Source organism: Pan paniscus, chromosome 18 (assembly GCF_029289425.2).
Source record: "Pan paniscus chromosome 18, NHGRI_mPanPan1-v2.0_pri, whole genome shotgun sequence".
Lineage (NCBI taxonomy): Eukaryota > Metazoa > Chordata > Mammalia > Primates > Hominidae > Pan > Pan paniscus.
The window spans coordinates 25,042,204-25,066,974 of record NC_073267.2 but is presented as its reverse complement, the minus strand read 5'-3'; the positions used below and the strand labels follow the sequence as shown (position 1 = coordinate 25,066,974).

The following is a 24,771-nucleotide window of genomic DNA, read 5'->3' as shown; positions in this document are numbered from 1 at the left end:
TGATAACAGTGATACTCTACTCATTTTTGTTTGTTTATAGAGACAGGGTCTCGCTCTGTCACCCAGGCTGGAGTGCAGTGGCATGATCATAGCTCACTGTAACCTTCAACTCCTGGGCTCAAGAGATCCTTCTGCCTCAGCCTCCAAGTAGCTGGGACTACAGGTGCATGCCACTAGACCTGGCTAATTTTTCTTTTCATTTTTTGTAGAGACATGGTCTTGCTATGTTGCCCAGGCTGGTCACAAATGCCTGGCCTCAAGTAATTCTCTTACTTCAGCCTCCCAAGTGCTAGGATTCCAATTGTGAGCCACCATGCCCCACCTCTACTGAATTTTTAAGTCCTTAAGAATTAGTAAGACACACTGAAGTATTTGTGGGTGAAATAATATGACATTTGCAATTTGTTTTAAAATACCATCCAGCCGGGAATGGTGGCTCATGCCTGTAATTCTAGTACTTTGGGAGGCTGATGCAGGAGGACTGCTTGAGCACAGGAGGGCGAGACCAGCCTGGGCAACATGGCAAAACCCTATCTTTACAAAAAACACAAAAATTAGCCAGATGTGGTGGTGTGCACCTGTAGTCCCAGCTACTCAGGAGTCTGAGGTGGGGGGATTGTCTGAGTATGCAGAGGTCGAGGCTGCGGTAAGCTGAGATCACACCACTGCACTCCCACCTGGGTGACAGAGCAAGACTGTGCCTCAAAAAAAAAAAAAAAAAAAAATTAAGCAGGGCATGGTGGCATGTGCCTATAGTCCCAGCTACACCAGAGGCTGAGGCGGAAGGATCACCAAGAATCAAGGCTACAGCCACTTGCTGCACTCCAGCCTGGGCAAGAGAGTAAGACTCTGTCTCAGAAAAAGAAAAAATAAATAAGTAAGAATAAAAAACTCTAGCCTTCCCTACCCCACCCTAGTCAAACTAGGACTGAGTTTACAGGGTGAGTTTAGAGATGAAGCAAAAATGTCAGAATATTGCTAATTATGGAAGCTGGTAAATGAGTTTATGGGAATTCATTATATATCCTCTCTACTTTTGTACATGTGTTAAAAGTTCCATAATGATAATATTTAGCTATAAAAAGGAAAAAATAATAATCTGCTACTATATGCAACAAGATGGATACATCTCAAAAACATTATGCTGCGTGAAAAAAGCTTGACATAAAAGAGTATATGATTCTAACCCAGATATCCATGAATGGGTGAAAGGATAAAGAAAATGTGGTATATATCACTTCTTGGCCTTTTGGCTAAGATCAAGTGAAGAAAATGTAGTATATATACATAATGGAATATTATTCAGTCATAAAAAAGAATGAAATCCTGTCATTTGCAGCAACATGGATGGAACTGGAGGTTACTATATTAAATGAAATAAGCCAAGCACAGAAAGACAAATATCACACGTTCTCACTCATATGTGGGCACTAAAAAAGTAGATTTCAAGACAGAGAGTAGACTGTTGGTTACCAAAGGCCAAGAAAGGTAGGAGGAAGGAAGAGGTGTTGATTAATGGGCACAAATATACAGCTTGATAGAAGAAATAAGACCTAGAATTTGATAGGTCAGTAGGGTGACTATAGTTTACAGTAATCTATTATGTATTTCAAAATAGCTAGAAGGAAATAATTTTTTTTTAACTTTTAAGTTCAGGGGTACATATGCAGGTTTGTTACATAGGTAAACTTGTGTCATGGAGGTTTGTTGTACACATTATTTCATCACCCAGGTATTAAGCCTAGTACCCATTATTTTTCCCGATCCTTTCCCTCCTGCACCCTCCCAACTCCCCGCTCCCATAGGCCCCAGTGTGTGTTGTTCCCCTCTATGTGTCCATGTGTTCTCATCATTTAGCCTCCAGCTCCATCCATGTCCCTGCAAAAAACATGATCTCACTCTTTTTTATGGCTGCATTGTATTCCATGGTGTACCTGTACCACATTTTCTTTATCCAGTCTATCACTGATGAGCATTTAGGTTGATTCCATGTCTTTGCTATTGTGAACAGTGTTGCAATGAATATATGTGTGCACATGTCTTTATAATAGAATGATTTATATTCTTTTGGGTATATACCCAGTAATGGGATTGCTGGGTCAAATGGTATTTCTGTCTTTAGGTCTCTGAGGAATCACCACACTGTCTTCCACAATGGTTACACTCCCACTAACAGTATGTAAGTGTTCCTTTTTCTTCACAACCTCACCAGCATCTGTTATTTTCTGACTTTTTAATAACAGCTATTCTGACTGGTGTGAGACGGTATCTCGTGGTTTTGATTTGCACTTCTCTAATGATCAGTGATGTTGAGCTTTTTTTGTCATGATTATTGTATGTCTTCTTTTGAAAAGTGTCTGTTCATGTCCTTTGCCCACTTTTTAAATGGGGTTGTTTTCTACTTGTAAATTTGTTTAATTCCTTTAGATGCTGGATATTAGACCTTTGTCAGATGCATAGTTTGCAAAAATTTTCTCCCATTCTGTAGGATGTCTGTTTACTCTGTTAATAGTTTCTTTTGCTATGCAGAAGCTCTTTAGTTTAATCAGATCTCATTTGTCAACTTCCGCTTTGTTGCAATTGCTTTTGGCATCTTCATCATGAAATCTTTGCCTGTGCCTATGTCCTGAATGGTACTGGTTAGGTTGTCTTCCAGGATTTTTACAGTTTTGGGTTTTATATTTAAGTCTTTAATCCATCTTGAGTTGATTTTTCTATATGGTATAAGGAAGGGGTCCAGTTTCAATTTTCTCCATATGGCTAGGCAGTTATCCAAGCACCATTTATTGAATAGAGAATCCTTTCCTCATTGCTTGTTTTTGGCAGGTTTGATGAAGACGAGATAGTTGTAGGTGTGTGGTCTTATTTTTGGGTTCTCTATTCTGTTCCATTGTTCTGTGTCTGTTCTTGTACCAGCAACACGCTGTTTTGGTTACTGTAGCCCTGTAGTAGTTTGAAGTCAGGTAGCGTTGTTCTTTTTGCTCAAGATTGCCTTGGCTACTCTAGAAGGAAATAATTTGATTGTTTCTAGCATAAAGACAAATATTTAAGGTGATGAATATCCCAATTACACTGATTTTTTATTTTTTCATTTTTTGGGGGACAGGGTCTCACTCTGCCGCCCAGGCTGGAGTGCAGTGGTGCCATCACGGCTCACTGCAGCCTCGACCTCCCAGGCTCAAGCGATCCTCCCTGCTCAGCTTCCCAAGCAGCTGGGACCACAGGTGTGCACCACCAAGCCCAGCTAATTTTTTTTATTTGTAGAGATGGGGGTCTCCCTATGTTGCCCAGGCTGGTTTTGAAATCCTGGGCTCAAGAGATCTTCCCACCTTGGCCTCTGAAAGTGCTGGGATTACAGGTGTGGGCCACCACGTCCGGCCAAAACCAATCTTATCTTTATAAATTTTATAAATGTATTAAATTATCATGTGCCCCCAAAATATGTACATCTATTATATGTCAATGAAAAATTATTTTTAAAAAGGGCTTGTGATTCTAATTATATGAAACTTCAGAAAATGCAAAACTAATCTATATTAGTTTTATATTGGTGGTTGCCTGGGGCAAGGGTACAAGGGTAGAGGATTGACTGCAAAGGGGCACAAGGAAACTAGAGTAATAGAAATGTATTCTATATCTTGATTGCAGTAGTGGTTGCACAGATGTACCCATCAGTCAAAACTTGTCGAATTGCACACTCAAAATGGATACATTTATTGTATGCAAATTATACCTCAATAAAGATGATTGGATTTAGTTCCATAATAAAATGTTTAAAAAGAAAAGAAGGAAGAGAATCTATATGACTTGGTGACTGTTCAGCTGTTGGGAGGTAAGACAAAGAGAATTTACAATAGGGTAAGCAATTATGAGGATTACCAATTAAATTTTGAAATGTTGAATTTGAGATAGCTACGGGATGATCAATAGGCAGTTGTAAATAAAGGTCTGAGGTCAAGGACAGAAGGTCAGGTTAGGGAGGTAGGTGGGGAACTCCTGATATATAGGTGAATTTAGATTTATCGCTAGCCTGAACACCTGACTCTGAAGAATACCAAAAAAGAAATAGACTCATACCTGGAAAAACTTACTCATCTCAACTGCATACGTATAGTCTACAAAACTTGTACTCATAAAAAAGAACTTCCACATCTGCTGCTGATTATGAAGTATTACAGTTCTTTTGGTTTTCTTTTTTATTTTTAGTTTTTGAGATGGAGTCTTACTCTGTTGCTCAGGCTGGGGCGCAGTGGTGTGATCTCAACTCACTACAACCTCCCCCTCCCAGGTTCAAGTGATTCTCTTGCCTCAGCCTCCTGAGTAGCTGGGATTACAGGCGCATGCCATCACACTAGGCTAATTTTTGTATTTTTAGTAGAGATGGGGTTTCACCATGATGGCCAGGCTGCTCTCAAACTCCTGACCTCAGGTAATTCGCCCGCCTCCGCCCGCCTTGGTCTCACAAAGTGCTGGGATTACAGGCATGAGCCACCGTGCCCAGCCACTTTGGTTTTCAAAAGATATACTCTTCAAGCTTAAAGAGATTATCTATTTCTAGTATGAACTTCCTCCATCTAAGAGTCTTAATTTACTTCAATTATTGTTTTCAGTTTCATGTTTCCACCTACAATCAGAGAAAATGGCTTCCTTTTCTTTTGGAGGAAAACAGAATTCCAAAAGTCCTGGGTATTTGGTGATGGTGGTTGTTTTATTGTGTTTTAAATAAGTACAACAAGCTTAATCTGGAAATAAAGAACATCCACATAAGTCTGTTTGTCAGCCTAAACTATACACCAACTAAAGAAGCAAACACACGCAAAGGAAGTAAATTGTATCACAGGTGGTCAGAGAAATTTAGGAAGATGGACTCAAATCTTGGTTTCCTATTTCACAAGGAGTAGTGCTGAGGAAGTCAGATTCAAAACAGAGGCAACGGGGTGTTAAAATGAAAGAAGGTGGCTGCCCTTCAGAGAAGCAAATGAAAGGAGGTTGCTGCCCTTCACAGAAGCAAAGCAAAGAGTTCACTGAACTCAACAATGGGCAAGGCAGAGATAGCAAAGTGGAGGTTGAAGGACTATACTTGCAAACCTGTATTGTTTGGCTCATGCAGCATTTTTATTATTTATTTCTTTTAATTTTTTTTTAGCTATCTCCTACAGGAAGGACATGTGGCATTTTAACAAATCATTTAAAATTAAACATTACTATCTGAGTAGTGGAACATCTTGCATTTTAAAAAGTGAGATTTCCAGTTGCTTTTGAAAAAGAATCAGAAGCTCTGGAAAGCTGATTGTTGCCACGTGGGCCTGTATTCCCACACAGTAACAATCAGCTTGGGCTTAGACTGGTCACATTCTCCAATTCACCAGGCCCCACCACTCCCTATTGTTCACACTCAGTCTTACTGACTCATCTGATCTCTTTCTATCCCTGCCGGCACTGTGACATCTGATATATGGGCTCAGGAAAACAGAAATGACAAAGTTCTGAAAGAGAAGGGATAGAAATATAAATGGATTGTTCATAATAGCAAAAAAACTAGAAACAAAGTAACTTTCCACCAAAAGGAAGGTGGATAAGTGGAATTGTACACAGCAGTGAAAATGCACAGACTGGCCAGCCGGGTGCAGTGGCTCACGCCTGTAATCCCAGCACTTTGGGAGGCCAAAGTGGGCAATCACCTGAGGTCAGGAGTTCAAGACCATCCTGGCCAACATGGTGAAACCCGGTCTCTACTAAAAATACAAAAAAAAAAAAAAAATTAGCCAGGTGTGGTGGGAGGAAGAGGTGGTGTGTGGGGAGGGAGGGAGGGAGGCAGGAGAATCGCTTGAACCTGGAGGTTGCAGTGAGTCAAGATCGCACCATTGCACTCCAGCCTGGGCAATAAGAGCAAAACTCCATCTTAAAATAAAATAAAATAAAATGCACAGACCACAATGAATCTTAGAAATAAAAGCTGAGTACCTCCCAAAGCAGTCTACAGACTCAATGCAATCTTAACAAGATAACAATGAGATTCTTCACAAAAATAGAAAAAAGATCCTAAAATTCGCAGAGACTCTGAATAGCCAAAGTAATCCTGAACAGAAAGAACACAGCTGAAGGGGGCATCACACTGCCAGACTTAAAAATATACTGCAATGCTACAGTAATAAAAATAGCATAATACTGGCATTACAAAAAAGACACATAGGCCAATGGAACAGAATAGAACCTAGAAATTAATCCACATATCTATAGCCAGCTGATTTTTGACAAAGGTGATGAGAACATTCATCTGGAAAAGGACAATCTCTTCAATAAATGGTGCTGGGAAAATAGCATATCCATAAGCAGAAGTAGACCCCACACCTGTCACCCTACACAAAAATCAACTCAAAATGAATTCTTTTTTTTTTTTTTTTGAGACAGTCTCACTCTGTTGCCCAGGCTGGAGTGCAGTGGCACCATCTCGACTCACTACAACCTCTGCCTCCTGGGTTCAAGTGATTCTCATGCCTCAGACTCTTGAGTAGCTGGGATTACAAGCATGCCACACCCAGCTAATTTTTTCTATTTTTAGTAAAGATGGGTTTCACCATGTTGGCCAGGCTGGTCTGGAACTCCTGACCTCAAGTGATCCACCTGCCTCAGCCTCCCAAAGTTCTGGGTTTACAGGAGTGAGCCACCCTGCCCAGCCGCTATCTCTCTCTCTATTTTGGGCACACATGTTCTTTTCATCTCTCTCTCTCTCTATATTTTTGGGCACACGTGTTCTCTGTGTGTGTGTGTGTCTATTTTCAGCATGCATGTTCTCTGTCTCTATCTCCATCTCTATTTTGAGCACACATGTTCTCTCTCTCTCTTTCTGATTTCAACACGCATGTTCTCCATCTCTATGTGAACATGCATGTTTTCTCTTTATCTCTACTAATCATCTTCTACTCTTCATCTTCATCTCTACTAATCAGCTGGGATTATAGGCGTGAGCCACTGCACCTGGTCTATAACTTAAAATGAATTAAAGACCTAAATGAAGGCCTGGGACTATAAACTACTAGAAGAAAACATAGGGGAAATGGTTAAAGACACTGGTCTTGGAAAAGATGAGTAAGACTTCAAAAGCAGAGACAACAAAAGGAAATAAACAAACGGGATTACATCAAACTAAAATGATCCTGCACAGCATAGGAAACAATCAACAGAATGAAAATATGGCAGAACATATCTTCAAACTATTCTTCAAAGACAGAATATATTAATACAAGGAACTCAAACATCTCAACTGCAAAAAAACGCAATCTAATTTTTTTAATGGGCAAATGATTTGAATCGACATTTCTCAAAAGACATACTAATGGCCAACAAATATATATTTTAAAATGTTCACTAAACATCACTAATCAGCCAGGCACGGTGGCTCATGCCTGTAATCCCAGCATTTTGGGAGGCCGACCGCAGGTGGATCACTTGAAGTCAGGAGTTCGAGACCAGCCTGAGCAATATGGTGAAACCTCATCTCTACTGAAAATACAAAAAAAATTAGCCAGCATGGTGGTGTGCGCCTGTAGTCCCAGCAACTCAGGAGGCTGAGACAGGAGAATTGCTTGAACCCAGGAGGCAGAGGTTGCAGTGAGCTGACATCACGCCACTGCACTCCAGCATGGGCAATGGAGCGGGACTCTATCTCAAAAAACAAACAAACAAACAAAAAATCACTAATCATAGGGAAGGGCAAATTGAGACCACAATGAGGTACCACTTCACCACAGTTTAGGATGCTTATCATAAAGACAAAAACTAACAAATACTAGTGAGGATTTGAAGAAAAGGAAACTCTTACACACTGTTGGTGGGATGTAAACTAGTACAGCCACTATGGAGAACAGTATGAACGTTCCTAAAAAAAACTACAAATAGGGCCAGGTGTGGTGGCCCACACCTGTAATCCCAGCACTTTGGGAGGCCGAGGCAGGTGGAATACTTGAGGTCAGGAGTTCACGACCAGCCTGGCCAACATGGTTAAACCCCATCTCTATTAAAAATACAAAAATTAGCCAGACATGGTGGTGTGCACCTGTAATCCCAGCTATTCAGGAGATTGAGGCATGAGAATCACTTCAACCAAGGACGTGGAGATTGCAGTGAGTTGAGATCGCACCACTGCACTTTAGCCTGGGCGACACAGTGAGACTGTGTCTCTAAAAAAAAAAAAGAAAAGAAAAAAGAAAAAAAAAATTAGACGGCAATGGTGGTGCATGCCCGTAGTATAAGCTACTTGGGAAGCTGAGGTGGGAGGTTCGCCTGAGCCTGGCCTGGAAGGTCAAGGCTGCAGTGAGCTATGATTGTGCCACTGCACTCTAGCCTGGGCAACAAAGTGAGACCCTGTCTCAAAAAAATTAACTAACAAATAAATTAAACAAATAAATAAAGATTTTTAAAATAAAAATAAATCACAGGAAACCAAGTTAAACAATATATATTATTTAGGGATATGTGGAAAATTTGCTTAAATAATAAAGAATTTATAAGACACAAAATCAGGACAGCGGTTTTCTCTTGGAGGGTGGCAAAAATAGGAATAGGGGAGGAACACAAAAATAGTACTTATTGTATACAGATTATGTTCCAATTCTTCAGTTGGGTATAGGGTTCACTGGTGTTGATTTAATTTTATGCTTTATGACATATATGTCACATATATTCTTTTGTATACCCAAAATATTGCCAAATTAAACATCTTTAAAAAGCAAAAGGCAGCCAGGCATGGTGGCTCATGCCTGTAATCCAAGCACTTTGGGAGGCTGAGGCAGGCAGATCACCTGAGGTCAGGAGTTCAAGACCAGCCTGGCCAACACGGTAAAACCCCGTCTCTACTAAAAATACAAAAATTAGCCGGGCATGGAGGCACGCACCTGTAATACCAGGTACTGGGGAGGCTGAGGCAGGACAATTGCTTGAACCTGGGAAGCGGAGGCTGCAGTGAGCCAAGATTCCACCACTGCACTCCAGCCTGGGAAACAGGGCAATACTCCATCCCCCTCCCAAAAAAAAAAAAATTAAAAAAAAAAAAAAAAAGAAAACAGCCCTCAACAGGTAAAACAATCTTACAAAAGAACAAACATGGAAGACTCATAATTCATGATTAAAAACTTATAGTAGGACGAGCACAGTGGTTCACACCTGTAATCCCACTACTTTGGTAGGCCAAGGCGGGCGGATCACCTGAGGTCAGGAGTTCGAGACCAGCCTGACCAAAATGGTGAAACCCTGTCTCTAACACGGTGGCGCATGCCTGTAATCCCAGCTATTCAGGAGGCTGAGGCAAGAGAATTGCTTGAACCTGAGAGAAGGAAGTTGCAGTAAGCTGAGATCGTGCCACTGCACTCCAGCCTGGGCGACAGAGTGAGACTCTTTCTCAAAAAAAAAAAACAAAAACAAACAAACAAACAAACAAAAAACCCAGAAAACTTATTACAAAGCTATGGTAATCAAAACAGTGCAGTGTTCCATAAAGATAGTCATACAGACCAACCAAATAGAATTGACAGTCCACAAATAAATCTATTCGTCTACGACCAATTGATTTTCTAGAAGAGTGCCAAGACCATTCAACAGGGAAAGAATAGTATTTTCAACAAACAGTGCCAGGATAACTGTATTTCTACATTCAAAAGAACTAAGTTAGACCCCTACCTCAAACCATATAAAAAAATTAACTCAAGCCAGGTACAGTGGTTCACGCCTGTAATCCCGGCACTTTGGGACGCCGAGGCTGGCAGATCACCTGAGGTCGGGAGTTTGAGACCAGCCTGACCAATATGGAGAAACCCTGTCTCTACTAAAAATACAAAATTAGTCAGGTGTGGTGGCACATGCCTGTAATCCCAGCTACTCGGGAGGCTGAGAGAGGAGAATCACTTGAACTCAGGAGGTGGAGGTTGCAGTGAGCCGAGATTGCACCACTGCACTCCAGCCTGGACGACAAGAGGGAAACTCCGTCTCAAAAAAAAAAAAAAAAAAAAATTAACTCAAAATGGATCAACGATCTAAACACAAGCACTAAGACCATTAACGCTCTTAGAAGAAAACACGGCAGTAAATCTTCATGGCCATAAGTTTGGATTCTTAATATGACACCAAAAACACAAGCAACAGCAGAAGAAACAGATAAACCAGACTTCAAAATTTAAAACTTTTGTGCATCAAAGGGATGCACAACATCTACAGAAAGGAAGAAAGCATTTGCAAATCATATATCTGATAAGTGTTTAATATCCAGAATGTATAAAGAACTCGTAGAACTCAATAAGAAAAAGACAACACAATATAAAAATAGGCAAAGGACTGAACAGACATTTCTCTAAAGAAGATGTACAGATGACCAACAAGCAACATTCAAAGATGTTCAACATCATTAGTCATTAAGGAAATACAAATCAAAACCACTATGAGATACCATTTTATACCCCCTTGGATGGCCATAATCCAAAAAAAAACCAGAAAATAACTAGTGTTGGTAAAGATGTGGAGAAATTGGAACCCTGCACAATGCTGGTGGAAACGTAAAATGGTGCAGCCATTTTGGAAAAAAATTTGTCAGTTTCCCAAAAAGTTAAACATAGACTCACCATTTGTCCCAGCAATCACACTCTTTTGTATATACCAAACATTGCCAAATTAAGTATTGAGTATATACACTCCTAGGTATATACTCAAAAAAACTGAAGACAGGGACACAAACAGACACTTGCACATCAGTGTTCATTGCAGCATTATTCCCAATAGCCAAAGGGTAGAAACAATCCAAGTACCTATACGAAATGTGGCATATACATACAATGGAATATTACTCTGCTATGGAAAGGAATGAAGTTCTGATGTGCTTTAACAAGGATGAACCTTGAAAACCTTATGCTAAGTGAAATAAGCCAGACAAAAAGGACAAATATTGTATGATTCCACTTATATGAAATATCTAGAATAGGCAAATTCATAGAGACAGAAAGTAGATTCAGGCTATCAGCAATGGAAGGAAGTAGGGAATGGGCATGTATTCCTTAATGTGTAGAGTTTTTATTTGGGGTGATGAAAAAATTTTGGAAATGGATAGTGGAGATGGTTGCACAACATTGTGAATGTAATTAATGCAACTAATCGTACACTTAAAAATTGGTAAGGCTGGGCGCAGTGGCTCATGCCTGTAATTCCAGCACTTTGGAAGGCCAAGGAGGGCAGATCACCTGAGGTCGGGAGTTCGAGACCAGCCTGATCAACATGGATAAACCCCGCCTCTATTAAAAATATAAAATTAGCTGGGCATGGTGGCACATGCCTGTAACTGGGGAGTCTGAGGCAGGAGAATCACTTGAACCTGGGAGGCGGAGGTTGTGGTGAGCCGAGATCATGCCACTGCACTCCAGCCTGGTCAACAAGAGCAAAACTGTGTATAAAAAAAAAAATAAATAAATAAATAAATATATATATATATATATATATAGTTAGGCTGGGTGCAGTGGCTCATACTTGTAATCCCAGTACTTTGGGAGGCCAAGGCAGGTGGATCACTTGAGGCCAAGAGTTTGAGACCAGCCTGGCCAACGTGGCAAAACCCTGCCTCTACTAAAAATACAAAAATTAGCCCAGTGTAGTGGCGTGCACCTGTAGTCCCAGCTACACAGGAGGCTGAGGCATGAGAATACTTGAAGCCAAGAGGCGGAGGTTGTGGCGACTGAGATGGCGCCACTTCACTCCAGCCTGGGCGACTGTCTCAAATAATGAAAATTTTTTAAAAATTGTTAAAATGGCAAATTGTTATATATAGTTCACCATAAGAAAAAAAATCTTGGGCTGGGCGCGGTAGCTCATGCCTGTAATCCCAGCACTTTGGGAGGCTGAAGTGGATGGATCATCTGAGATCAGGAGTTTGAGACCAGCCTGGCCAATATGGTGAAATCGTCTCTACTAAAAATACAAAAATTAGGCCAGGCGCGGTGACTCACGCCTGTAATCCCAGCACTTTGGGAGGCCGAGGCAGGCGGATCACAAGGTCAGGAGATTGAGACCATCCTGGCTAACACGGTGAAACCCCATCTCTGATAAAAATACAAAAAATTAGCTGGGCATGGTGGCGGGTGCCTGTAGTCCTAGCTACTCAGGAGGCTGAGGCAGGAGAATGGCGTGAGCCTGGGAGGCGGAGCTTACAGTGAGCCGAAATCGCACCACTGCACTCCAACCTGGGCAACAGAGCGAGACTCCGTCTCAAAAAAAAAAAAAAAAAAAATTAGGTGGGCATGATGGCGGGAGCCTGTAATCTCAGCTACTCTGGAGGCTGAGGCAGGAGAATCACCTGACGCCAGGAGGTGGAAGTTGCAGTGAGCCAAGATCGCACCACTGTACTCCGACCTGGGTGACAGAGCAATACTCTGTCTCAAAAAAAAGGAAAAAAAAGAAACAGTATGTCTGAGCAGCAATTACTGAATTATATTTCTTTTCCACTTAATTCCTTGGTATGACAGGCTTAATGGAGACTACTTATCTTCTACTGAAAATATTTGTGATCTCTTGGTTATAATGAGACTGTTTTCCTTCTGGAAGTTAGAGATGTAATATTTAAAGAAAAATTAATTTCAAAATTGAGTGTTCCAGATGGCAGGAAAACAACTGTGAACTTCACTGTTTGTCAAGCTCAAATATACCCTGTGATATTTTCTCTTCCAAGTTTATACTCGTCTCTTTGCTATTGTAATTTATTTGGATTACAAGATTCTCAGGCTTTCAGATTCCACTTTGCATATCTGTCTCATACTTTAATATCTTTTCCAATTGTCACATTCGTTTTAAGAGTTTCAGTTAATAGTGAATTATTAATTTTTACTAAAGAGATAATTTTATAAGTATTACTTTAGTTTCTACCTTCAAATATTTCATTACCTGTTACACTTTGTGCCCAGTAGTTTAATGCACACTATATCATAAAATAATGTTGGTTCTAGGTACCACTGTATTTTGTTCCCGGCATAAAAGAAAAAAGGTTTTCTGTTGCCTCTTATTGAACTTTTTTTGCATTCAAGAGATCCAACTTAGGCTGGGTGCAGTGGCTCATACCTATAATCCCAGCACTTTGGGAGGCCGAGGTGGGTGGATCACTTGAGGGCAGGAGTTCGAGACCAGCCTGGCCAACATGGTGAAACCCTGTCTCTATTAAAAATACAAAATATTAGCCGGGCTTGGTGGCAGGTGCCTGTAATCCCAGCTACTCGGGAGGCTGAGGCAGGAGAACTGGTTGAACCTGGGAGGCGGAGGTTGCAGCGACCTGAGATGGGGCCTCTGCACTCCAGCCTGGGCGACAGAGTCAGACTCTGTCTCAAAAAAAAAAAAAAAACAAAACAAAAAACAAAAAGGAGATCCAATTTACAGAATAAAAAATTTAAAAACAAGAGAATTAAAAATGTAAACAATAAATGGGAGATATGGCAACATTTTATCTGACCTGCTATGGTGATAATTAGCAGAAAGCAAGCTAAGGTTTGCAGCCTGGAGCTGGCTTTGTCCCTTACCTTGCCATTGAGAACGATGTTCTGGCTTCCACACAACACTGACTGGCGACTGACTTTGTTCCCAGATGCCTAAAAGAAAACAACGGAAAACCGGGGAGAGCAAACTTAATAGGTTTCTGGACTACAGGTTTCCATCAAGAAAGCTCCTATTTGAGAGAAAAAAAACAAAAGTGGGGTGCTGTCCACAATGGAGTGAGTCCAGGATGTCAAAAAAGCAATGATGTATTAGGAAACTATGGCTGAGTGTGGTGGCTCATGCCTGTAATCTCAGCACTTTGAGAGGCCGAGGCAGACGGATCCCTTGAGGACAGGAGTTCAAGACCAGCCTAGGCAACATAGTGAGACCCCCCTTCTCAACAAAAAAAATTTTTTTTAATTAGCCGGGCATGGTGGCGCGTGTCTGTAGTCCCAGCTCCTCAGAAGGCTGAGGCTAGAGGATCGCTTGAGCCTGGAAGGCCGAGGCTGCAATGAGCTGTGATTGCGCCACTGCACTCCAGCCTGGGCAACAGAGTGAGACCCTGTCTCAAAAAATAAAAACACAAAAGAAACTAGGGACTCAAGGAATAAACACATAATTTGAATGTCTATAGCTTGGTGGCATCAGACAGACGCGGATTCAAATCCCACTTCCACGCGTGGGCTTTACGGCCTTAAAACGAGGATAATGACTATGAGTATCAGAGTTGTGAGAAAGCAAAGAAAACCAAAATAACTATAGTAACGTTAATTGACCACTTGCCCTGTTTCCAAGATTTTACAAACATATCATGTACTGATCATAACCAAATCGGCAGGGTGCGGTGGCTCACGCCTGTAATGCCAGCACTCTGGGAGGCCAAGGCGGGTCGATCACCTGAGGTCAAGAGTTAGGGACCTGCCTGGCCAACATGGTGAAACCCCGTCTCTACCAAAAAATACAAAAATTAGCCGGGCGTGGTGGCGGGCGCCTGTAATCCCAGCTACTCGAGACGCTGAGGCAGGAGAATCGCTTGAACCCGGGAGGCGGAGGTTGCAGTGAGCAGAGATCGCGCCGCGGCCCTCAGGCCTGGGCGACAGAGTCTCCGCCCCCCAACCCCCCTCCTCAAAAAAAAGAACCGAATCGTTTTTAGCGCAAGTTAACAGATACAAAAGGCAGTGTAAAAGGGCCCGAAGTCCAAGCTGTAATTCGTATGAACAGGATGGGACTTGTCCTATCCTCCCGAAGGCACTTTACCGCTATGAGAAAATCAGGAATAAATACAAAAGGCCTCAACTGGCCAAGCGCGGAGTAAACAGCAAAGCCAGACGGTACACGGGGCGTCGCTAGATAATCCGGGACTAACGGCCAAAGGGACAGGGGTTGGTGGGGTAGGGGCAGGTTGGGAACGCCGACCAGGCCTCAAAGGGACGCAGGGTTGGAAAGAGGAGGATACATATCTGGACCCGCGCACCGTCTCGATGTACTCAGACTTGTTGTAGAGCAGCTCGCCCAACTCCATGGCCGCCGCCTCCTTCCCTCAGCCCCGGATCCTGTCAGAGTCAGTCGGTCAGTCTTTCAGAGATTCCGGCTACTTCCGGCCGCTCCTCCACTTCCGCTCCAGGTGGCCCACTGGGACTCATCGACAGCTCGGCTCTCCTTTAGGCGGCCTCGCTCCACTGCTCGGCCGTCTACGGCTGCGCGTGCGCAGGCCGAATGGTGGATTTAATTGGCCGGAGTTTAGGGCGCGCTTGGCCCGCGTGGGTCAGCTGATCGCGCACTGAGGGTGCGATCCCGGGCTCCCCATTCCTTCCTGGGGCGCCTCCCCGGCCCAGGGCCAACTGGGTCCCGGTGTCGGCAGGCCTGGGGTCGGCGACGGCTGCTCTTTTCGTTCTGTCGCCTGCCCGATGGACGAGCCTCCCGGGAAGCCCCTCAGCTGTGAGGAGAAGGAAAAGGTGCCAGGGGGTGCGGGAAGGGCGGACGCAGGACTCTGACCCCGCTTTCCCAGGGTTTTAGGCCTGGCTTTGTGTCCTCGGCAGTCCGAGGGCAGCAGTATCATCTGACCACCCCCTCCTCTTAGGGCTGAGGGGGCACAGAAAATGAAAATGTGGAAATAGCGTGGTGCTCACGTGGTGGCGTTTAAAGAACAAATTTCATTACAGTAGCAGCGCATTAATACAATGTGTAACAGTTTGTAGATAAAGCTGTATCGACACCCTTGCTCCTCCCCCCTCCCACACCCTCAATCTTTACTTCTCCCCCCGGACGGCCTCAAGTAAATCTTTTAAGTCTGATACTTCCAGGTCCTTTCGTGTGTTAATGTGGGTGGTGGAGGAGGGGCGTATCCCTAACCACCAAAAAGGAATCCTATGTATATTTTTTGGAGAAGGGAATGTTCATAAATGGTATGCTCTGAATGGTTCTGCAGGTTCCGTTTAGCTTTCCTGTCAGGACATGTTTATCTACCTTGCTTTCTTTTTTAAGTTCTAGACAGTATGTTGTAGTTTGGAAGTGCCCTCGTTTTGTTTCTTTTTTCTTCCTTTTCTGTTTTTCTTCTTTTTTGAGACAGAGTCTCACTCTGCCACCCATGCTGGGGTGCAGTGGCGCGATCTCGGCTCACTGCAACCTCCGCTTCCCGGGATCAAGCGACTCTCCTGCCTCAGCCTCCCGAGTAGCTGGGATTACACGAACCCGCCACTGCACCTGGCCTTGGAAGTGCCCTTGCTTCTTTAGACTGTACTTTACTGATAGACTTTTAGGATGTTTCCAGCTTGTGCTGATGTTATTCTTATCCTGGCTTACCTTCTGGTGGAGGTGAGAAAGATCATTTATAAGTAAACAAGATAATCCCCAGACATTGATAAGATTGGTGGGAGGCCAGTCTCCCTGGCTCACGCCTGTAATCCCCGCACTTTGGGAGGCCGAGATGGGCAGATCGCTTGAGCTCAGAGTTTGAGACCAGCCTAGGCAACGTAGTGAAACCCCGTCTCTACTAAAAATACAAAAATTAGCCGGGCGTGGTGACGCCAGCCTGTAGTCCCAGAGGCTCAGGCCTCAGAGGCTGATGCACGAGAATCGCTTGAACCAGGGGACGCTGAGGTTGCAGGGAGCTGCCGAGATCGCGCCACTGCACGCCAGGCTGGACGACAGAGTGAGACTCTCTCTCAAAAAAAAAAAAAGAAAATCCCGTACGGTTGGCAACTTGTCTAGTAGCATGTTTTGCACATAGGTTTTGTTTTGTTTGTTTTTGAGACGGACTCTCGCTCTGTCACCCAGGCTGGAGTGCAGTGGCTGGATCTTGGCTCACTGCAACCTCCGCCTCTCAGGTTCAAGCGATTCTCCTGCCTCAGCCTCCCGAGTAGTTGGGATTACAGACGCCCAACACCACGCCGGGCTAATTTTCGTATTTTTAGTAGAGACAGGGTTTCTCCATGTTGGCCAGGCTGGGTTTGAACTCCTGACCTCAGGTAATCTGCCCGCCTTGGCCTTCCAAAGTGCTGGGATTACAGATGTGAGCTACTGCACCCGGCCTTTTTTTTTTTTTTTTTTTTTTTTTTTTTTTAGGCAGAGTCTCGCTCTGTTGCCCAGGCTGGAGTGCAGTGGCGTGATCTAGGCCCACTGCAACCTCCGCCTCCGGGTTCAAGCAATTCTCCTGCTTCAGCCTCCTACAGGCACCCACCACCACACCCGGCTCATTTTTGTATCTTTAGTAGAAGCAGGATTTCACCATGTTGGCCAGGCGGGTCTCGAACTCTTGACCTCAAATGATCCACCCACCTCAGCCTCCCAAAGTGTTGGGATTACAGGCGTGAGCCACTGCGCCCAGCTGAGTAGGTCTTTTTTTTTTTTTTTTAAAGGCATGTATGGAGGATGGAAATCTTGATTTTTTGTTGGTTGAAAGATGAGTATAGCTAAAAAGTTGCTAAAAAGCAGAAAAACCGAGGCTGGCTTTGCTGCTGAGAGAATCCTTTGAAGCAAAGAAGCCAGAGAGACGAGGGAATCTAGGCTTTCAGAGAACAGTAATTTGATTCAGCCCAATTCATTTATTTATTTAATAAATATTTGTTAAATGCCTACTGTGTGCCTGGCTGGAGATTGAGCAATGATAGCTCCAACCTCACTGGCCTTCTGCGTGTTCCTCAAACGTAGGTAAACTATTCCACTGCAGAGCTTTTATATTTGTGGTTCCCTCTGCCTGGGGTACCGTTCCCTCTGATCTTCCCAAAACTAGCTCCTTCCTCATTCAGTCTTAGGCTCAAATGATAGTCAAAAATGCCTCCCTGACCACTGTAACTAAAGTAGTCCCTGTCAGTAGGCCAGTAACTCTCTCATATCACTCTGTTTATCTGTGTATTTTTTTACCTTGTAAAATCATTTCTGTTTGTTTTCTTATTTATTATCTGTCTCCCTCACTGTATGTAAATTGCATCTAGAATAGCATCTGGAGCACTAATTGACACATAGTGGGTATCAATTATTATTCCAGGTACTAGAGATACCTGGACCATTAACGGATAAATAGAAGATTCATTTGTTGAGTGACTGAGGATGGCAGTTCCTGCTACCTTCAAGGATCTGGATGATGGGGAGAAACAGAGAACATAGTGTGAGAATACTGTGGTAAGGAAAGTACAGAGGACTGGTAGAGTGTCTAACCTAGATTTGGAGAAGGACCTAGAAGTCTATCCCAGGGAAATAAAAATCTAAGCTAAGGTTTGAGGAATCAGTAGGAATTGGCAAAGGAAGGACATGTTCCAGATGATAGGAACAGGTTATGCAAAGATCCTGAAATGGTCAGAGCTTAGTGCTTTTTGAGAACCAAAAGTAGATTGTTATGGACCAGTGCTACTCCCTGCTTCTTGCCAAGGGACCCCGCCAAGCACTGCATCCCTTCCCTCTGACTCCACCTTTCCACTTGCCCAGTATTGTTGGTGTTTTTCTTCTTCCAGTTAAAGGAGAAATTAGCATTCTTGAAAAGGGAATACAGCAAGACACTAGCCCGCCTTCAGGTAAGTGAATCGTATTCTCAAATTAAGGTGTTATAGTACAAACAATTTAAAAACAGTTCTTGACTCTATAAAACTTTAAAGAAAACGTATTTCTGGGGCTGTTTTTGTCTCCTCTAGCGTGCCCAAAGAGCTGAAAAGATTAAGCATTCTATTAAGAAAACAGTAGAAGAACAAGATTGTTTGTCTCAGCAGGATTTCTCACCGCAGCTAAAACACTCAGGTAAATCTAGACCATTCACTTATGCCTGCTTTATTATTCATTTCCCAGGTATATGTTGGCTATTGTTCTTTTTCCCACAGTATGAAGATAATGACTAGCAATAGATGCTTTAATTTTAATTTTAATTTTATTTTTTTGAGACAGAGTCTCACTCTTTGTCACCCAGGCTGGAGTGCAGTGGCACAATCTTGGCTCACTACAACCTCCACCTCCCAGGCTCAAGCGATTCTCGTGCCTCAGCCTCCCGAGTAGCTGGGACTACAGGCACGTGCACTACCACACCTGGCTAATTGTTATATTTTTAGTAGAGATGGGGTTTCGCCATGTTGGCCAGGCCGGTCTTGAACCCCTGGCTTCAAATTATCTGTCTGCCTGGGCCTCCCAAAGTGCTGGGATACAGGTGTGAGCTACTGTGCCCAGCTGCAATATATTCTAATTAACATAAAATTCATATGCCGTAAAATCTATAGTCTCTATTTTCAGTTAGACTGTTTATTCTTTTTCCCTCTCTTGCTCTTTTTCCCTCTCAATTTTCAGAAATTATATTTATTGTTTAAATATTAGAAAGGTTTTTTGTTTTGTTTTGTTTTTATTTTGAGACAGAGTCTCACTCTGTCATCAAGGCTGGAGTACAGTGGCTCGATCACAGCTCACTGCAGCCTCCACCTCCCGGGTTCAAGCAATTCTCCTGCCTCAGCCTCCCGAGTACCTGGGACTACAGGCGCACACCGCCACGCCCAGCTAATTTTTGTATTTTTAGTGGAGACGGGGTTTCACCATGTTGGCCAGAATGGTCTTGATCTCCTGACCTCGAGATCTGCCTGCCTCAGCCTCCCAAAGTGCTGGGATTACAGGTGTGAGCCACCGTGCCCAGTGAAAGGTTTTTTTAAAAAATGTAAGTATATAATATGAACAGAGAAAAATTCTAGGTGAAAATATTCTAAAAACAATGGTCAATTCTGATGTTTAAATTCAAGTAATTTATAATCATAAAACTGAGGGGTTATTGAAATGGGAGTGTTATTAAAATTACTTGAGCCAAGGGGGAAAATAAAGAAAGAAATACATGAGATAGAAAATTAGTTGAGATTTAGAAGTTAAGAGAAGAGATTGTGTGCTAAAGAATACTCTGTTTGTTTAAAAAACATTTTTAGCACAATGCTGTTTGTTTATATGTACTTAAAATTTCATAGATTATTAGAATTTAAAAAATTAGAACTTTTAAAAATATGTACAGTATGGAATATGTACAGTTCCTTTACATACTCCATCAGATAGTAGAAGTAGTCAACACCTTGAACACATTCCTCCTAAAGGTAACAGTGACCTTACTACTCACAGCCTAAAAAATAGGTTTATTTCACCTGTAAATTCATCTGCCTGAATGAAATGTCACTGATTCTTTCTTAAATAAATGTTTAGTAGTATTTATATATAATAGGTTAAAAATGAGTATTTTTTGTTTTATTTTATAAGAAAAATATAAGTTATATACATTTTTTTCCTCCTCAGAACCTAAAAATAAAATATGTGTTTATGACAAGTTACACATCAAAACCCATCTTGATGAAGAAACTGGAGAAAAGACATCTATCACACTTGATGTTGGGCCTGAGTCCTTTAACCCTGGAGATGGCCCAGGAGGATTACCTATACAAAGAACAGATGACACCCAAGAACATTTTCCCCACAGGGTCAGTGACCCTAATGGTGAGCAAAAGCAGAAGCTGCCAAGCAGAAGAAAGAAGCAGCAGAAGAGGACATTTATTTCACAGGAGAGAGACTGTGTCTTTGGCACTGATTCACTCAGATTGTCTGGGAAAAGACTAAAGGAACAGGAAGAAATCAGTAGCAAAAATCCTGCTAGATCACCAGTAACTGAAATAAGAACTCACCTTTTAAGTCTTAAATCTGAACTTCCAGATTCTCCAGAACCAGTTACAGAAATTAATGAAGACAGTGTATTAATTCCACCAACTGCCCAACCAGAAAAAGGTGTTGATACATTCCTAAGAAGACCTAATTTCACCAGGGCGACTACAGTTCCTTTACAGACTCTATCAGATAGCGGTAGTAGTCAGCACCTTGAACACATTCCTCCTAAAGGTAGCAGTGAACTTACTACTCACGACCTAAAAAACATTAGATTTACTTCACCTGTAAGTTTGGAGGCACAAGGCAAAAAAATGACTGTCTCTACAGATAACCTCCTTGTAAATAAAGCTATAAGTAAAAGTGGCCAACTGCCCACAAGTTCTAATTTAGAGGCAAATATTTCATGTTCTCTAAATGAACTCACCTACAATAACTTACCAGCAAATGAAAACCAAAACTTAAAAGAACAAAATCAAACAGAGAAATCTTTAAAATCTCCCAGTGACGCTCTTGATGGCAGGAATGAAAATCTTCAGGAAAGTGAGATTCTAAGTCAACCTAAGAGTCTTAGCCTGGAAGCAACCTCTCCTCTTTCTGCAGAAAAACATTCTTGCACAGTGCTTGAAGGCCTTCTGTTTCCTGCAGAATATTATGTTAGAACAACACGAAGCATGTCCAATTGCCAGAGGAAAGTAGCCCTGGAGGCTGTCATTCAGAGTCATTTGGATGTCAAGAAAAAAGGGTTTAAAAATAAAAATAAGGATGCAAGTAAAAATTTAAACCTTTCCAATGAGGAAACTGACCAAAGTGAAATTCGGATGTCTGGCACATGCACAGGACAACCAAGTTCAAGAACCTCTCAGAAACTTCTCTCATTAACTAAAGTCAGCTCTCCTGCTGGGCCCACTGAAGATAATGACTTGTCTAGGAAGGCAGTTGCCCAAGCACCTGGTAGAAGATACAGAGGAAAAAGAAAACCAGCCTGCACCCTGGCATCAGATCATTATGAACCACTTTTGCCAACTTCTAGCCTGTCGGTTGTTAACAGGTCCAAGGAGGAAGTCACCTCACACAAATATCAGCACGAAAAATTATTTATTCGAGTGAAAGGTAAATCAAGATGTGTTTGATGATGATGATGATGAAGGTTAACAATTACTATTTGCCTGGCACTTCCTTTTCTTTTCTAAAAAGTGACAGGGCCAAGTGTGGTGGCTTACGTCTGTAATCCCAGCACTTTGGGAGGCTGAGGAACAGAGTGAGACCCTGGCTCAAAAAAATTTAAAAAAATAAATAAATTAAAATAAAGAGACAGGGGCTCACTGTTGTCCAGGCTGGAGTGCCGTGGTGCAGCCTCTATCTCCTGGGCTCAAATGTTCCTCCTGCCTCAGCCTCCCAACTAGCTGGGACTACTGGCATGTACCACCATGCCCGGCTAATGTTTTTAAATTTTTTGTAGAGGTGAGGTCCTGCCCTGTTGCCCAGGCTGATCTTGAACTCCTGGCCTCAAACAATCCTCCCACCACAGCCTCTCAAAGTGCTGGGATTACAGACGTGAGCCACTGTGTCCAGCCTGCCTGGCACTTTCTAAATGTTGTACAGATACTAACTCATTGAATCATCACAGCAGTCCTACGTGAGGTAGAATCTATTTTCATTCTCACTTTACAGGTGAGGAAACTAAAGTACAGGGAGATTAAAATAACTTTACTTAATCTAATTAAAATCACAGAGCCAGGATTCAAACCTGGCGGTATGGTGCCAGAGTTCACTAATAGAGCTGAAACAATTCAACACTGAAAAGGAAAATGTATTGGTTGTTTACGTAATATTACATATTCAGGTTCAATACAATTCTTTGGGTAGAAGCTTCACAGCTAACATAGAAAGTGTTTTTGAAGTAAAATGGAATGTGTACTAGAGGAAGACTCTATGTTGGGCTTGGTGGCTCACCCCTGTAATCCCAGCACTTCGGGAGGCCAAGGTGGGAGGATTGCTTGAGCCCAGGAGTTTGAGACCAGCTTGGGTAAAATGATGAAACCCCATCTCTACAAAAAAATATATAGAAAAATTAGCCAGGTGTGGTGGTATATGCCTGTGGTTTCAGCTACTTGAGAGGCTGAGGTGGGAGGATCACTTGAGCTCAGGAGGTTGAGGCTGCAGTGAGCTGTGATTGCACCACTGCACTCCAGTCTGGGTGATAGAGCAAAACCCTCTCTCAAAAAAAAAAAAAGACTAAGACTCCACTGACTATCTCTTTTAGAAGTCATCATGTAATGAAAAGGCCTAAGCAACTTTTTTGGATAAAATATCTAATGCAGCGTCTCTAAGGCCTCCAAGGGACACAGGATTTTGGAGGATGGGCAGCAAGGATACATTGTAATTTAAACTTTCAATTCATTTACTGAGAATTTAATCATATCTGATGAACTAAGCACAAAATCTGGGTAATTCATTGTGGCTCTAAACTAGGGATCAGCATACTTTCTAGAATGGGCCAGATAGCACAGATTTTAGTCTTTGTGCTCTGTCTCAACTACTCAGCTATGTGCCAGAGCAGCCAGTCAACTTGTAACTGTGACTGTGTTCCAACGCACCTTTATATGCACTTTACAGCCAAGTTCCTAAAACAAAAAAACAACTTTATGTGCAAAAATAGGTAGCAGGCTGCTCTGTACCATTGGACATGGACTTGGTCTATAAGCTATGACTAATTAATCCAAAAATAATAATTGTGACTTTTCATCATCTTTTAAGCGAACAAGAATACAAAGTCATCAAAAAGTAGGCAATCCAATAATCTAGAAATACTGCTTTTTACACAGTAGTTTTTTTTTATTGTTGTTGAGACAGAGTTTCACCCTTGTTGCCCCGGATGGAGTGCAATGGCGCTATCTCAGCTCACTGCAACCTCTGCCTCCCAGGTTCAAGCGATTCTCCCACCTCAGCCCCCTGAGTAGCTGAGATTACAGGTGCCCACCACCACACCCAGCTAATTTTTATATTTTCAGTAGAGATGGGTTTTCGCCATGTTGGCCAGGCTGGTCTCGATCTCCTGACCTCAGGTGATCTACCCACCTCGGCCTCCCAAAGTGCTGGGATTACAGGCGTGAGCCACCAGGCCCAGCCAGTAGTTTGAAATAGTCTGCTATAATTATAGTAACCTGCAGCTACATTTAAAAACTTTTTTTCTCAAGGTGACATTCACGTAACAAAATTAACCATTTTAAATTAAGTGAACAAGTCAGTACATTTACAGTGTTGTGCAACCACCACCTTATCTCATTCTAAAACATTTTCATCACCCCTAAACCCCATACCCATTAAGCAGCTGCTACCCATTTCCTCCCCTGACCCCCTACTTCATGCCTGGGCAACCACCAGTCTGCATTCTATCTCTATGGATTTACCTATTCTGAGTATTTCATATATATGGAATCATACAATATGTGACCTTTTGTGTCTGGCTGCTCAGCATAATGGGTTTGTTTGTTTTTGAGATGGAGGGTCACTCTGTTGCCCAGGCTGGAGTGCAGTGGCACAATCTTGGTTCACTGCAACCTCCGCCTCCCAGGTTCAAGTGATTCTCCTGCCTCAACCTCCTGAGTAGCTGAGATTACAGGCGCCTGCCACCGTGCCTGGGTAATTTTTGTATTTTTAATAGAGACGGGGTTTCACCATGTTGTCCAGGCTGGCCTCAAACTCCTGACCTCAAGTGATCCACCTGCCTTCAGCCTCTCAAAGTGCTGGGATTATAGGTGTGAGCCACTGAGCCTGGCCACTTAGCATAATGTTTTTAAGGTATGTTTCTGTTGTAACATGCATCAGTACTTTGTTCCTCTTTATGGCTGACTAGTATTCCATTGTATGTATATACCACAGTTTATTTATGCATTCATCATTGAGGATATAGCAACATTTTGAATGGTGTGGGATACCATTTGCAATAAGAGCAGTAAATTGCTACTCAGGAGGCTGATGTGGGAGGATTGCTTGAGCCTGGGAGGCAGAGGTTGCAGTGAGCCAAGATCTCGCCACTGCACACCAGCCTGGGCAACAGAGTGAGAACTCGTCTTGAAACAAACCAGCAAACAAAAAGCAGTAAATTACTCTTTGCTTCAAAAGGGGACTAAGTTTTCCATAGTGAGAAGAGCCAGCATTTTGTAGACCATA

The 24,771-nt window shown here is 42.6% G+C and overlaps 2 protein-coding genes across 7 annotated transcripts in view; one reads left to right on the top strand and one right to left on the bottom strand.

Moving 5' to 3' along the window:
• DCTN5 (dynactin subunit 5) overlaps nucleotides 1-15,174 on the bottom strand; it is a 28,816-nt gene extending 13,642 nt beyond the window's left edge. The window contains exons 1-3 of one of the 2 annotated variants that reach the window (XM_008966276.4): nucleotides 14,969-15,174; nucleotides 13,539-13,607; nucleotides 5,349-5,486 (exon numbers count right to left, since the gene is read on the bottom strand). In XM_008966276.4, the coding sequence (XP_008964524.1) occupies nucleotides 5,349-5,486; nucleotides 13,539-13,607; nucleotides 14,969-15,016 (255 nt within the window). In that variant the 5' untranslated portion in view covers nucleotides 15,017-15,174. Of the gene's footprint in view, nucleotides 1-5,348; nucleotides 5,487-13,538; nucleotides 13,608-14,968 lie in introns of those variants that run through there. The other variant, XM_003813705.5, reaches the window with a different exon arrangement.
• A 29-nt stretch (nucleotides 15,175-15,203) lies between these two features.
• PALB2 (partner and localizer of BRCA2) overlaps nucleotides 15,204-24,771 on the top strand; it is a 37,614-nt gene continuing 28,046 nt past the window's right edge. For 3 of the 5 annotated variants that reach the window (XM_055100027.2, XM_055100028.2, XM_063598577.1), the window contains exons 1-4: nucleotides 15,252-15,449; nucleotides 18,444-18,503; nucleotides 18,621-18,723; nucleotides 20,236-21,708. In XM_055100027.2, coding sequence (XP_054956002.1) covers nucleotides 15,402-15,449; nucleotides 18,444-18,503; nucleotides 18,621-18,723; nucleotides 20,236-21,708 — 1,684 coding nt within the window. In that variant the 5' untranslated portion in view covers nucleotides 15,252-15,401. Of the gene's footprint in view, nucleotides 15,450-17,980; nucleotides 18,115-18,443; nucleotides 18,504-18,620; nucleotides 18,724-20,235; nucleotides 21,709-24,771 lie in introns of all 5 variants that reach the window. The other 2 variants (XM_055100029.2, XM_003813704.5) reach the window with 2 other exon arrangements.